At 38.4% G+C, this 14,730-nt stretch overlaps 1 protein-coding gene across 3 annotated transcripts; it reads right to left on the bottom strand.

Moving 5' to 3' along the window:
• Nucleotides 1-4,112: 4,112 nt before the first annotated feature.
• cd58 (CD58 molecule) lies at nt 4,113-14,592 on the bottom strand. Of its 3 annotated transcripts, none has more exons than XM_041056681.1 (11): nt 14,573-14,592; nt 13,903-14,009; nt 13,244-13,422; nt 10,716-11,006; nt 8,851-9,114; nt 8,304-8,408; nt 8,036-8,098; nt 7,521-7,691; nt 6,939-7,013; nt 6,093-6,698; nt 4,113-5,480 (listed from the first exon to the last, which is right to left on the bottom strand). In XM_041056681.1, exons 1-11 carry the CDS (start codon nt 14,588-14,590, stop codon nt 4,792-4,794), a joined length of 2,568 nt encoding a protein of 855 aa, XP_040912615.1. In that variant the 5' UTR covers nt 14,591-14,592; the 3' UTR covers nt 4,113-4,791. The 3 variants fall into 3 exon arrangements, with proteins under 3 accessions (XP_040912615.1, XP_040912613.1, XP_040912614.1); XM_041056679.1 differs by lacking the exon at nt 14,573-14,592 and having other exon boundaries at nt 4,113-4,888; nt 4,973-5,480; XM_041056680.1 differs by lacking the exons at nt 13,244-13,422; nt 13,903-14,009; nt 14,573-14,592 and adding an exon at nt 11,698-11,950.
• Nucleotides 14,593-14,730: the final 138 nt, after the last annotated feature.

Raw genomic sequence — 14,730 nt, 5'->3', positions numbered from 1 at the left:
GAAATTCATTCCAATAGTTTATTGTCATTTGGACACGTGCTTTAACTGAAAAGCATATCACTCTGACAATTGCCTGTAGGATAATAGCGATTCAGAATGGAATTTCGTTTTTTTGGGTCAAATCTTCATTGTTCAGTAAGGATTTTATTCAGTTAGTGAGGACTCAATTAACAAAGACACAGTTTAAATGTGGGTGACCTCCATGTGGCTGACCTTGCCTTTTCCCAACTGTTTAGTTAAATACTCAAAGCGACTGTTATGTCATGTTTACAGGCTTTTGAATTTATCTATATGACTGTGGCAGAAATGCATGCCATGTTTAGGGTGTGAAGACAAAAAACAGCCATTAAATACAGTACCAGACTGGCAACAATTACCTAGAGTTGTGGTCCCACATTATTTCCTTCCATTGTTAACAGAGGTTGTTAAGTATTAGGGTGAAGAAAAGGTGGTTTTACTCAAAGCCCTGGACCAAAACAGCTAAAAGTGCATCTCTGTGCACTCAAGTTCAGTATGTTAAGTCATCACGATTTCACATCACACTCATGAGATGAGAGGCAACAGTGAGCCGTGAGAAATGTTACTGAAAGCACAGGGCAGAGTCAGGAAGGCAAAGACAGACAGAGGCGGAGAGCGGGAGAGATCAATGATAATGTGGTCTGATGACATAGTTGAGCGAGCTGTTCCCCTCTGGTGGTCTCACAATCGACCAACTCAGAGCTGAAGAGAGTGAATTTTGTTTGGATTGGCTTTAATCTTTCCATCAGACAATATGAGGCAGGCGGTATGCTGCAAGTGTTTTCCATTTTGCCACAGGAGAATTGTGTCAGGTTCTGCAAGTGCACAAATTTAAGCATCCATCCAGTGGTTGTTTCACTCAAAACCACAAAAGTCAGGGGACCCTCAGAGTTAGTAACTTACATCATCTGGGAACCACAAATGTCTGTAAAAAATTTTGCACCAATCCATTTAGTAGGTGTTGAGATACTTCAAGGGATAATGGAAAATTACTTGCTGGTGATGCTGGAGGAAACATTGGGGGATAGCCAAAGTCAGAAGGATTCATCCTCTGAGGATCATAACTATCTGAGGAAATTACATGGCAATCAATCCAACAGTCTGGACCAAAGTGTAGGATGACCAACTGACCATACCATCCCTGGAGCTACTAGTGTGGCTAAAAACAACATACCATGTTACACTAATGTCAAACTAATGCTTTCCAAGGCTTTATTAAAGAAGTTTTCCTTTTCTTTTATGCCATGTAGTGTTTGGCTCTGTTTCATACTTAGATGTGTGCCAATGCTGTTTAGATAAAATGTACAAATTAGGCCAGGTTCTGTGTTCCCACCACAAAGATGAAAGCCGTCTCTACAGCAAATGCCCAAGAGAAGCCATAATGAAAACATGTACATAGTCCAAGATTTTCTCAGACCAGTCAAAAGAAAATATTTACTTTCTGACTTTGCTGTCGATGTTTCAGATGGAAATTATTGCCAAGACATTGTGTGACAGAGAAAGTGTGCAGGCGCAGATATGTGACCAATCTGCAAACCCTTGCCAGGCCACAAGGAGATGTCTGAGACTCTGTAATTAGCTTTAAGCTGTCCTGATGTGAAGGAATCTACCATGCGACTCACGCAAACACGGCTGCCACTGTGCACACCTTCATTCACCCAGGAGGAGGTCTAATAACCAGTGTTTATGCTGTGGTTGCCAAATATGAACATGGCAACGGTGATGTGTCTGGTAGACCCTGTGTTGTTCAAACACAACCAAACAGTAGATAACATCCTCAAATTAAGTTCCTTATTAGTGGAGTAATGACAACATTATAGCTGTATACATCCCGACAATGATCTGGTAAGACCTCCCCCAACCCCCTCCCTGCAGAGCAAGGCCTCCATTATTATGATCACAAAGGAGCTGAGATTACTTCTGACTACTAAGATTTGCTTCAGTGAGACTGAATGTTCATTGAGAACATTCAATCTTTTATCATATACCTATTTTATCAGTCCCATTTGTAGAATTTATAGGTATATAAGTAGTATATTAATAAGTGTTTCCACTGTGTTGGTTACTGCCGTGGGCATAATAATCTTTCTGCCTTGGGCACACTTGAATTTTACATGATGACCAAATGTTAGCAGAAAAATGAAAGCATAGAGATTGAGCTGGACCCAAATAAACAGTCATAAACATCACTGCCCAAGAGAGAAATCCCTTTAAATATACTACGATAATAACTATGACAAACAATGGTCTGCAATCGCTCCTCATACGGTAAAAGCAGGGTGCAAAGACAATCAGGATTTAATAGAAGTCTGTTATAGAGATAGGAAAAGGATATTATTTCATTACATTGTCTCAACCGCTCTTAACAATTTATCCACATAATTATGGTGGGCGCCCAGGATGCACTGTCACAATAAAGTACAGGCCAGAGAGAGCCAAGAACTTTTATTGAGCTGATATTAATTGATTTGTCCTGACCTACCCAGACCTGGGCTCCCTGGGCTCTGCTTCCTCAGAGCAGTGGAGCAGTGCCAAGGCTCTGTCCTAACTCTGCATAAAAATAAATGAGAAGCTATGGGGCTTGTCTCTAAAGTCAGAGGATATTGTTCGATTTCACGTCAGCCCTCCAGGAGGCAATTTAAACAACCCAGCATGCTAATCAACATGGTATAAAAGGCAGTTCTGGAGGGTGGCCCATTCTTCTTTTCTTCCCTCTCTCCTACTGCAACAAGGCCAAGAAGGACCTAAACAATCTGAGGGAAAAGTGTAATTGGGCCTGTATCTGAGAGAGCATTACACTCCAGTGCAATGTTATTATATGATATGGAAAAGTAAACATCTATTAAAGGGCATGCCCTGGCCAGTTGTACAATATGGACGGACCTGCTATTGTCTTATTTTTCATTATTTAGGAAAAAAAAAATCCTTTAGCTATAACAATCATCTCAGAGAAAATGTGCCCATATAAAATATGTTGTCATGGAAAGACAAAGCGTTGCTCCACTGGAGGACTCTGAGGCAGGATGTGAGCTTCCCTGCTGCCATCAACACATCAACAGCGTCTCAGTGGAACCACATTGTGACCCTCATCTGAAGAGGCAGAGCCCCAATCTCCACAAATAATTCAATACTCTAATATCCCCTCAGTATTTGTTGCGACCACAGAAATATGATAGTCTTCATTCTCTGCTTGTGCCCTGAACCCACAGGTCAGGTGGTAGCAGATCACAGACTTCTCTGTGACTCAGAGGTTAAACTAATCGTGCACGACTTTCTCACATGGCCCAACTAGTGCCCTTAGAAATCTACAACAGCTTGTCTTCCAGCCGTGGGTGAACCTGCTTTATATGCATTTGCCGTTTGGCTTGACTTAACTGCTAGTTTAATGTGCCAGCTGTGTGGCTCCTCACTGAATTCACTGTAGACTTGCCCTGAATTGTGCATGTCCTTGGTTACTGATTAAAAAATATGAAGCAAGTGTGTTTGAACAACCTTTCTGAATTATATCCTTGAACCAGTTCAGACCCACACATTCCTACATAATGCATCTATACAACTATTCATCAACACTCCGTCCTGAGCACAAGGCAGCATCACAAAACAGCGTTTTAGACTTTAGATGAATGTTCTGCAGTAATTTCATGTGAAGCCACATTTCATCCTTATATTTTTCTACTGTGTATTTGTTAAGCCTGCCTTTACAGCCAAGAGTGTCCTTCAACTATCTCTGTGCTAAGGTCTTAAAAAAGAACTAGTTTCTCACATCCCAGCTTAAAAATCAGCCCATGACTAGATGTAAAGCCTGCTAAACACTGCCCCCTACTGACACTAAAATATTATCAAAGTGTCTTTGAAAAATCATCTCATGTAGTTTCTGTGTGTAAGTTTTAGACATGCAGCCTTAAGCTGTCAAACATAATATCAGTGTATTACTTTATTTTTCTCTTATTTCATTAGAAGTGTACTGAAATTCGCATAAACAATCCTTCATCCCGATACATGGGCTTCTCCTGTAAATCAATCCTTTTTCACTTTTCTGGCTCCAGTATGTATCTTTTAAAGGAATCAAAAAGCAAACTCTGCAACTTTCCATAAACATTTTGGCTCCAAATATATATTTGTTTCACACTTCACAGACACAGGAATCTGAGCTCTTAATACAAAACCCACATACTATACACTTTAACAGTAAAACATCAAAACGTAGTTTTCCAAAACATCAGCAAAAACTACAGCAGAAGAAAAACAAAGCACAAAACAATCCCTGCTAAGCAAAGAGCTCTGAAATTTTTCAGATACAAAATATAGAACAACAGATATATGATAATGATTGATCTTTAAAAGCATACATAGGGGTTATATGAGGTAATTTGAGTCTTAAAGGGGAGCATTTCTCTTGTCACAGTCACTTTTTTATATTATAATATTTATATTACAAATTAGCTGTAGTAGCACCTTCATTATGAATAAAACCAAAGGTCATGGCATGGGATTCAAAAGATTAGAGTTTATAAACTGAAAGCTAAATATATTAGTCATTAGTGTCATTAGTGAAGCCAAGTCATTAAAACCTTTTAAGAATTAGTGTGCTCCTGCCGCCACTTCCTATAAACTGTCATTTCCGTAGTGTCATTTCAGGTTCAACCAATCTCACATCTGACATTCACTGTGTATAAAGATTGCTCTGTTTTACTTGCATTACCTGTTTAGTTAGCATACTGGTATTAAAGGTTCTTGTTGCCTGGTTTTTCTTGTTTTTGGTCATAGTGGTCCTCAGTTTTTTTTACTAGTTCCAACACCTGTTTGTGCATCTGGAGGCAAAGTCTTTTCGCCTTCACCTTGTTCAAATTTCTTCTTAAGTTCTTGGACACGCCCTTCAATTTTTTCAGCAGTTCCAACTTCATGCTCAACCTGATCTGCATCTGCTGTGCTGCTGCCTGGCTCATCTAAGTCATGCCTGGTCTTGATTCCTGTTTCTTGATGTGCATGGGGTGTGTTTACAGACTCTTGAAAAGTTTTGGTTTTAGTGTTGTCTGGTTCTGTCTGTGTGGGGCTTTCACCTTCACTACCTGCTTCACTTTTATCTTCAGAACCTTCTCTGTTCATTTTTAGCTGATCATCTTTTGTCATTGTTTGTGTTTCTTCCATTGACGACTTTGACTTTTGCTCATGTAAAGCCGTTTCTGAACTATTCTGTTCAGGAACAGTGGACGACTCTTTCTCCACACTAGAGTTGTCTGATTCATTTCTTTGCTCTGAGCCTGCTGAGTCGGATTCTGTGACATTTTTCTCTGACGTTTCTTCATTAACCTGATCTGACTGGGCATCTTCCTTGTGTTCATCAGCAGTGTCCTTAGTTCCCTTATCGGGAGAGTTCTGGGTCAAAGTCGAGCGTGGCTGAGCAGTAGGAGGAGACATGCCATTTGCAGGGGGAGAGTGTTCTTCCTTATTCTTATCAGACACTGAAAGAGAAATTAAAAAGAGTAATGAAATTAGCGAAAAAAGTCTTATTCAATGGACGTTTTTCAATGAGCAGAGTTAAGAAACCATTTCATATGTAAGCAATGGACAGCATTAAAATGAACACAAGAGTGAATGAAACAGAGCTTCTTGTCCCATTCCATGGTACAGTACTGCAGAAAATTTTATTTTAGGGTTTTCAAATTTTCGCCAATCTCTCACTTCCATCCCACTACTGTACCGAACATGTTTCATCAATGAGGACAATTAACTGACAGGTTAAAAAACTTACTTCAATTGAAAAGTCAGACTAGACTAGTCTAGACAGGAAAATATGAACACACACTACACCATGACACTAATTTCAATTATTGATTGATATTTTAAGTAAAATAACTGTTGGTCAACTACAACAAACAATCTGAAGATGCCAACTTTTGGCTTTCACCAATTTCAGTTCACCACACTGACCTTAATAAGGTGCCAACAATACAACAACTGAGTACGCAATAATTTAGCAAAAAGTATTTGAGGACTATTGTCTATTGTCCATGTATTTCACAGGACTGATTAATCATCAAGAATGAAAAACAAAACAAACAAAAAAAAATCACCTGTTTGTGCATCTGGAGGCAAAGTCTGTTCACCTTCACCTGGTTCAAATTTCCTCTTAGGTTCTTGGACACGCCCTTCACTTTTTTCAGCAATTCCAACTTCATGCTCAACCTGTCCTGCATCTGCTGTGCTGCTGCCTGGCTCATCTAAGTCATGCCTGGTCTTGATTCCTGTTTTTTGATCTGCATGGGGTGTGGGGCTTTCACCTTCACTACCTGCGTCACTTTTACCTTCAGAACCTGCTGTGTACACTTGTTGCTGATCATCTTCTCTTGTGTGTTTTTCTTCCCCTGACAACTTTGACTTTTGCTCATGTAAAGCCGTTTCTGAACTATTCTGTTCAGAAACAGTGGGCGACTGTTTCTCCTCACTAGTCTCGTCTGATTCATTTCTTTGCTCTGAGCCTGCTGAGTCGGATTCTCTGACATTTTTCCCTGACGTTTCTTCATTAACCTGATCTGACTGGGCATCTTCCTTGTGTTCATCAGCAGTGTCCTTAGTTTCCTTATCGGGAGAGTTCTGGGTCAAAGACAAGTGTGGCTGAGCAGTGGGGGGAGACATGCCATTTGCAGGGGGAGAGTGTTCTTCCTCACTCTCTTTGGACTCTGAAAGAGAAAGTAAAAAGAGTAATGAAATTAGCACAAAAAAACTGCACCTGTCTGCTTAGCCTATGCAAAGGGGTTAAATCAAGGCAGTCTTGGTATAAAATCAGTCAGAATCAGCCTTATTCAATGGACATTTTCGCAATGAGCAAAGTTAAAAGTATTTGAGGACTATTGTCTACCGTCAATGTAGTTCACAGGACTGATTAATCATCAAGAATGAAAAACAAAAAAAAAAATCACCTGTGTGTGTATCTGGAGGCAAAGTCTGTTCACCTTCACCTGGTTCAAATTTCCTCTTAAGTTCTTGGACACGCCCTTCAAAGAGTGAACAGTCACAACCAGTAAAATTCATTTGTAACACACCTTTAAAATGTGCCAGTGATAATAATCACATTTTGTTGCTCTTGAAGAAAGAATTAAATAATTAAAGACAATTTCATCCCTCTATTGTCTGCCCACTAAAATAAAAAACATAAGCAAATGCATGTGAGCCCTGAAAGTCAAAATGAGAAGATAATAGAAAAAAATTAACTTGGGTGTTTTAAATTATTTCAGCACAACTGTTTATTTTCCTCTCCTTTACAGTGCTTGTACCATTCAGTTGTCTGACTGAAGCACGCTCTTCTTTTGTGAATTATAGTGGCAGAAAAATAACACTTGGAGAGAAAATAGCACTGATAATGTTTTCTATCAATTTGCTTTAAACACAGTTTTTACTACTGTTGTAGCACACAAACTTATTTCTTATTTCTAAACCTGCTTACAGCTTAAAACAGGTACATAAACCACCTCGAGCCAGAGAGCGAAATAAGTAGCTGTTACCTTTGACCAAGTGTGCGTCTGTGTCTTCTTTGGGATCACTAAGAGGGACATCAGGCTTCAAGTTCTCATTATTTTGGCCCAGATGGCGAAGTTGCTGAGAAGAGGGGAGTGTGGCTTCTCTGGACAGAAGAGGCCTAGATTCGTTCTCAGGAGTGGTCTCCTTATCTGACTCTGAAAGTGATTGAAATACAAAATATATCTCACCAATAATAAATTAATGATAAAACATATATTAGACAAAATTACCATCATCAATAAATGTGCGTGTGTGTGTATGTGTGTGTGTGTTACATTTTCTGTAAAAATAAAAAAGTAATAGAGAAAAAAAACTACACAGTGACAGGTCAGATTTCTAATATAGTGAAATTCCTTTTCCACAACTTCTTCCATTATGAAAAGCGAGCATGCAAAAAACAGTCATTTAAACAAAAACTGTCAAAATAATTGTCAGATTAATTGATGCTGATTGCATTTACTTGCAGCCCTACACATTAGACTGACATTCAGTTTCATACCTCCTTTTTCACCACCTGGCAGTGGTGTTTCCACATCATCTCCATTTTTTTCCCCGAAACATGCTGGATAGAAGAAGAAGAAAGAAACAGTATGTTCTTATTTAATACATGTGAAAAATGAAAGCCAGTAATAGTGGTGGCTTGTGTTCAATGCTACTGCTCATAAATAACTTTCTATACACACTGTTGGTAAATCTGGAAGAAATTATGATCTCTAAATAATTCTGGGATCAGTCTCTCTGCTTAAGTTGTAATTTTTTAACTGTACCTTTTCTGGTTTTTTTGCAGAACAATATGCCCCCAACCACAAGGGCTAGTGCAATTAAGATGATGATGGATAGGCTAACAGCCAGTGCAGCAGTTGAACTTCCGCCTGCACAGAAAAACAAAAGGTTTCAAAGTGACATATTGCATTGAAGTAATTACTAAAACAATAATCATGTAGTAATATAACTCTGAACATTTCAATCTAGACTTTTAGACATGAAGTCCACAGTTTTCTTTATACTCCAAAGTTTTGCAAGTTACAGTGAAACTGCTTTTGCAAATACATTTATTCCATCATCATTGTTAATAAGTATAGATACATGATGTATACATAATTTGTCTGTTTCATTTTCTGTCAATGTTGGGAAGAAATAACTAAAATCAGTGTTATCCTCAGTGTCACACTGCAGTTATTGTTTCTTAATGAAACACGACATTTGGTGCATAAATTCTATAAATATTCATGTAAGTTATCTTCTGAAAGAACATTTGCTTGATATGAAAAATTCCACAACATAAATTTTAAACATACTTAAGCTGACACTTACCAGAGTAGCAATCCTTTGCAATGAATGTTGCTGTTGCAGAAGTCAGAGGGTTGCTCACCCTACAAGTGTATTTTTTATCATCATCTTCACCCTCCAGAGTTATTGTTAAATTTGGGCCAGACTGCACGTTTCCAACCCACTCTAACTTCATTAAGGACTGAGGGCGTGTGGGATTTGCAGAGCACATCAGCGTTGCCTTGGTTCCATGTTCATCAGATTTGCCATCAGTCATGTCACAGGATATGGTGGGATTGGTAACCTTGTCTATATAAATATATAAATGAAAATAAATACATCAATACACCTAAAAGAGTAAATAAATGATATTATACAATAACATATTTTGCATTCATGCATCAATGCTTATAGATGAAAGACAGTGATTCAGTGTTGTGGCCAGTCTGCCCTCAGTCCAACATGAGAGGATTTCTTATAATAAGGCTGGATAACCCAACCTTCTGGCAACAAGCTGTCCTCTAATTGTTTGGAATATGAATTTGACAGTTGGCCAATTCCTATACGTTTTTTTTTTTTTACCTTTTGTAGAAACAAACAAAAGTTCTTACTGCAATATAAGAAAGTCACACTGATTCCTAATAATGAATTATTGTGTTCAGAACAAAAAACCAGTGTTTTGAGAGACCAAAGACCAGCTGTGCATATAGCATCAAAAAGTCCTAAATCTAATACTGCTCCTCTCTTTACATGATAATTTATACTATAAACAGTAATATTTTTAATTGAGAATTTCAAATGAAAATCCAATTCAAAAACTATAAATAGAATTTGAAAAAGTTCCAAAATCTACAATAAACCCTTGACCGTGATGAAATTAGCAACTTGACGAACAAACCCTGCCAAAGGTACTGTGCCATTCCACGAGAACTATCTCCCACTATTATATTGAGGGCTTATATTTTATATTAGTGAGTCACAAGCAGGATTGGCATCTGAAAGTGAAAACAAATCCTGGCAAAGAGAATATTGTAGACAACAGCAGGTGAAATTACACCGTCATTACCGGTGTAATAGAGGATGATACTGGAGAGAGACTTGGGAATTTTGTTCATACCAAATAAAAAATTGCAAATATGAGAAAACTGTTGAAAGCCACAACTTTTCTTGAAGTGGTTTATCTGGCTGGTTACTTATGTTTTACTAAGTTGCTATAGCAACACATCAACTTCTAGCTATAGAATACAGGAACCAATGTTAAAAAAACTGATCAATTAACTGTGAAAGGGTGACTGATAAGTTGTTGGCTCAAGGTAGAAGGAGATGAGTTATACAGCTCTTATTACATGCACCTCTTTGAGTGATTATGTAGAAAGTTTGAAGTTAAAAACGGTTGTGGCATTTCTGTTTTGGGTAATTTGGGTAATGCTACTCTGTATGGTGTGACTGACCTAGAAGTGAGTGTGTGTGTGTGTGTGAGTGTCTTTGTGTGTCAGCCCTGTAGTCAGCTATGATAGGCTCCAGCCCCCTCCACGACCCTGACGGATCAAGGGATATAGAAGATGAATGAGAAAAAGGATAACATCAGTCTTCGTGCAGTCGTCAACTCCCTCAGTCTCAAGGGCTCATCACCCGAAGATCTGATCTCATCTGGCCCCCTCAGATTACTACCTCTTTCCCAAGATGAATAAGGAGATCAGTGGTCGCCATTTTGACAGCGATGATGACATTTTCGCCACTGTGGACCCCTTTCTGGGGGGTCACTGACTGGCTTCTACAAAGAGAGGATCTGTATGCTCCACAACCACTGTACTAAGTGTATGAATGTAGGAGCGGGCTATGTTGAAAAATAAATATGCTGGATTTTTCGTATATAGGTATATAGACACTTTGTTGAAAGAAAAACTTACCTATGACCTCTAATTTATAATATCGAGTACGCAACTCTTTGTTCTTGTATGTTTCCAATTCATATTCTCCACTGTCTTCATATCTGAGGTCTGTCATATTTAGTTCTGCGTTGATCCAGTCAAGAGTGACCCGCCCTTGATAGAAGCCATACACTGTTTCCTCTTTGCCATTAAACTCTACCACTTTGCTGCCATTATGTTTCCACAGAATATCATCAGGATATTCAGCAATGTCTGGCTTCAGGTAGAAATTTTTCCCCAGGAGGCCATATGTTGGAGACTGTCCAGAAACTAGACACAGAGAATGGAGATGTTAAGAAACATGCAGGAATAATGTGTGAAATTACCATACATAAATTACCATGCCCTTCAGTTTTAAACATTGAAGGACATGGTAACAACTGAGCACCTCTGCAATAGAAACAATATAAACCAATTTCTGAGGTACACCTTCACAACTTACTATAATCTAACAAAAATAAATCTTCAACGACTCCAATTCGTGCAAAGCTTATAATGTTCAGACATCGCTGACACTAAGTTTAGAACTTAAACGATGTGTCAATGAATTTATTACTCAACTTTTTTGCTAACTGATAAATTGCAGTAATAGTAAATAGCAATCTTTTCTTCTTCCAAGTAGATTAGTGAATTAGTTGATCAACAGATGTGCAACTATTTTGATAATCAAATAATTGTTGAAGAATTGATTTAAGGAACAAAAACAAACTCCTCCCATTGATGAACACCAGGTGGTGCAGCTCCAGAAAAAATGGGTATAAACTGGCCATATTTGGAGAGTACGTTCAGTCGTTCAATAGTCGTTCGTTCAATATTAGATAAATCATTAACGTGTTGTATCAGGAAAGCGAGTAGAAGCGTGCAGCTATTGCATAGTATCATATATCATTGCAGGTATTACGAATAAAAAAAGAGCCATTACGCTTAAAAAAAAAAAGCAGCACACCTATTAACAACTCACCTGGGCAGAAGGTTAAGACACAACAGACCAGGAAGAAACGAGACATTTGGACAAAGGCAGAACTGTCACAAATGGACGGCTGTCGTTTTAATTTAATTTTAACCTGTCATCGGGATACGAAGTTTTTGTCCCTCGAACGAGTTTGGACAGACTTAAAACTAAGCGCTTAAAAGTAAGTAAAGTCTGAGGGTGAAATCATAGGTGTGCCTTTCACAAAATCGAAAGTATGCTTTCTACAAACGGTTCGTTTCCGGACTCTTCGGGAATAAGCTCGAAACCTGTCCAACTGTTTCTGTTTCTTCAACATAACGGAGTATCAGTGAGCTTTGGATCAAATCTGCCTACCTTTGTAGGGAAAGACATTCATATTCAGTATCACATTCGGACTCAAAACATTTTCAGCCTAAGTTTACTTTGAGTTTAAAACCTTTTATGTGAAAATCTATCCGGAAGTCGACAGATGGGATCCTGCATCCTGCTTGTTAGAAATGTGCCAGGAATTCGAGGACTTCTTGGAAACAAGTGGCTGTGTCTTTAGAAAAGTAGAACAGCATTTATTTGTGTAGAATCCTCACTGTAGTGTCATGTCTTTCAAAACGTATTTATTTATTACACAATAATTGCTTGATTGTGACTTAGTAGTTAACAATGTTCCGTTATTTTTTTTCTCTCTGCCAGAATGGAAAGAACAAATGACAAATGACTATTTTTCTTTAAAAAAAAAAAAAAGAAGAAGAAGAAAGAAAAGAAATGTTGTGGAAAAAATGAAGTTTAAGAATAACTCCTAATATATAAAGTATTACTGTATACTGTATATATATAAAGTATTTAAGTGCTTTTAACAAGCTTGACTCAGGGGAGGGATGCACAAGAATTCCAATGCACATGTACTGCAGTGTATCTGTGCAAATGGCAAATAAAACTCTATTCTATTCTATTCTACTGAAGGCAAAAACTGGAACACACACGTTTGAACATCTAATCTTTGTGAGGACACTGCTTGACATAATGCATTCCCCAGCCCCATACCCTAATCAGAATTGAATGCCTAACCCTCACCCTTACCCTGACTTAAACCCAATTCTAACCCTAACCCTAAAACCAAGTCTTGCCCCTCAAACAGCCATTTTAGGGTGTATCAGGAAGTAGGGGTGTAAGAGAATACTGACACACTAAAATATCAAGATATTTCACAATTTGATACTTCTTCCACCAGCGGAAGTGGTGGAGGAAGTATCAAATAGGCAATTGTGGAGGAGGCAATTAAAAAATACTCTATCACAAGTCCTGCGCTGAACTTACTTCAAATGCAAAAGCACTAATAATGCTGAAAAAATGCCCCTGTGAATGTTATACTATTGGGTTATTATCACATATCACATTAATGTCTAAGCAGGAGTTACTTGTTAAGCTGGTCAAGGTAGAGCTAATGTTAACTATTTTATATTCTGCTGGGTAGTTTAAAGTCTGTGTCTACAAGTTTTCAGTTGGATGTGGTGGAGTAAAAAGAGCAATATTATTTAGTTACAGTTACACTGCAACTTACCAGCCACATAGATGCAGTTCTTGAATGTAACAGCATTTGTGCATTTGGTTTCGATGGGAATGGGTGCCCGCATTTCCCAGCTGTCTATCCCAGGTTCCCAGCACTGAACCTTATCGGTTGCCAGCTTTCCATTCGGAACGCCACCAATCACATAGATCCATCGGTACTTACTGTACTTACTGCAGGTGACACAACCAAAAAGCGCCTCAGAGTAAGAGTGTGTGATGAAGTTTAGCTTAACTGACATAGAAGGAAATATTTGAAGTATATTGTTTAATATGGAGCATCAGATACACAGTAATCAACACTTAATCTATGCAATAATAATATTTGTTTTAAATGGCCGCAGTACAGGGAATAATATCTTTTAACTGCATTATTTTGTGTGCCAGCTGATTTTTTTGTGTCTTGGGTGCAACAGAACCAAGTGACACTGACATAAAATTATGAAGTTGTTGTTGCAAATGTGCTAGCAAAAAGTTGCCTATTTCTACCACCTTGATAGAGATGGTAATAATTCTTTATCATGACTATGAGCAACCATTTTCACGTACTTGTAGTCATTATTCATAGATAAATATTAATTTGCTGCTTTAAGTAAAATTTTCTGTAAAGTTACACTAAAGCACCAGTATTATGCCAGACATTTGTTTGTTTACCTGTGTCCAGCGATTGTGAAAGGGATCATAGGCCAGGGTTTGGAATTGGATCCACTCGTCCAGGACCCCGTTGTATTTCCAGACATCATGTTGTGTCTCCTTACCTCCTGCAACAACAGAGGCATTACAGAAAATTGTCACTCACAGGCCACACAGTAGCTTTTATCCCAATACATCAATGTGTCACTGAATCTTTAGTAATGATTGTATCTTTGCTTTACATCAGGGCACAGAGCTGAAGATGGGTGGTCCAGATGTAAAAGACAATGACCGAGCCTGAACTTTCACAGTGTATGTGTTGCTGAACAGTAACACACACACTATAACCACAGGTGACAAGTCGGTTCCTGAGTTAGGAAACACTGAAAAACCACAACTGTTACTGCAGTTGATGGCATCTCTTCCATTGTTTTGTTCAGCAGTACACTCTGCATGCACTGATTACAACGACATTACATTTCAATAAAAGAGGCCTAGAAATATTTACAGTACCTTGTTTACATGGTGGAGATGAAAGAAAAATGATAAGAGGACAAATAGAAACCCTAACCTGGTAGATGCATAATCAACTGCCAGTCAACAATTTCACTTTCATCTGCACTGTAGAGGGACACACATTTTACAGGAACTAAGCCTTTCTATGAAAATAGGAATACGTGACTTTTCTCACCAGATATGTACAATTCATTGCGGAAGGTGATGCAAGCAAACTCCACCCATTTTCTGTTTTGAGATTCATCTTCCAGATCTGTGATTGGCAACCTGGCAACCTCTAGCCTGCTGCGTCTAAGGGGGTCCAAACATGTGACAGTGGAAATGAAGCGTTCA

The sequence above is a fragment of the Toxotes jaculatrix genome, chromosome 15 (genome assembly GCF_017976425.1).
Source record: "Toxotes jaculatrix isolate fToxJac2 chromosome 15, fToxJac2.pri, whole genome shotgun sequence".
Lineage (NCBI taxonomy): Eukaryota > Metazoa > Chordata > Actinopteri > Toxotidae > Toxotes > Toxotes jaculatrix.
Note: the sequence above shows the minus strand (reverse complement) of the source record. Positions and strands in the feature narration are given on the sequence as shown.

Excerpts from the sequence above, each read along its gene's own strand:
- cd58 (XM_041056681.1), bottom strand. Across the intron at positions 9,115-10,715 it reads TTATAAATTAGAGGTCATAG|ACAAGGTTACCAATCCCACC; the intron begins GTAAGTTTTTCT and ends ATATTTATATAG. Across the intron at positions 8,409-8,850 it reads TGCAAAGGATTGCTACTCTG|GCGGAAGTTCAACTGCTGCA; the intron begins GTAAGTGTCAGC and ends TTTTCTGTGCAG.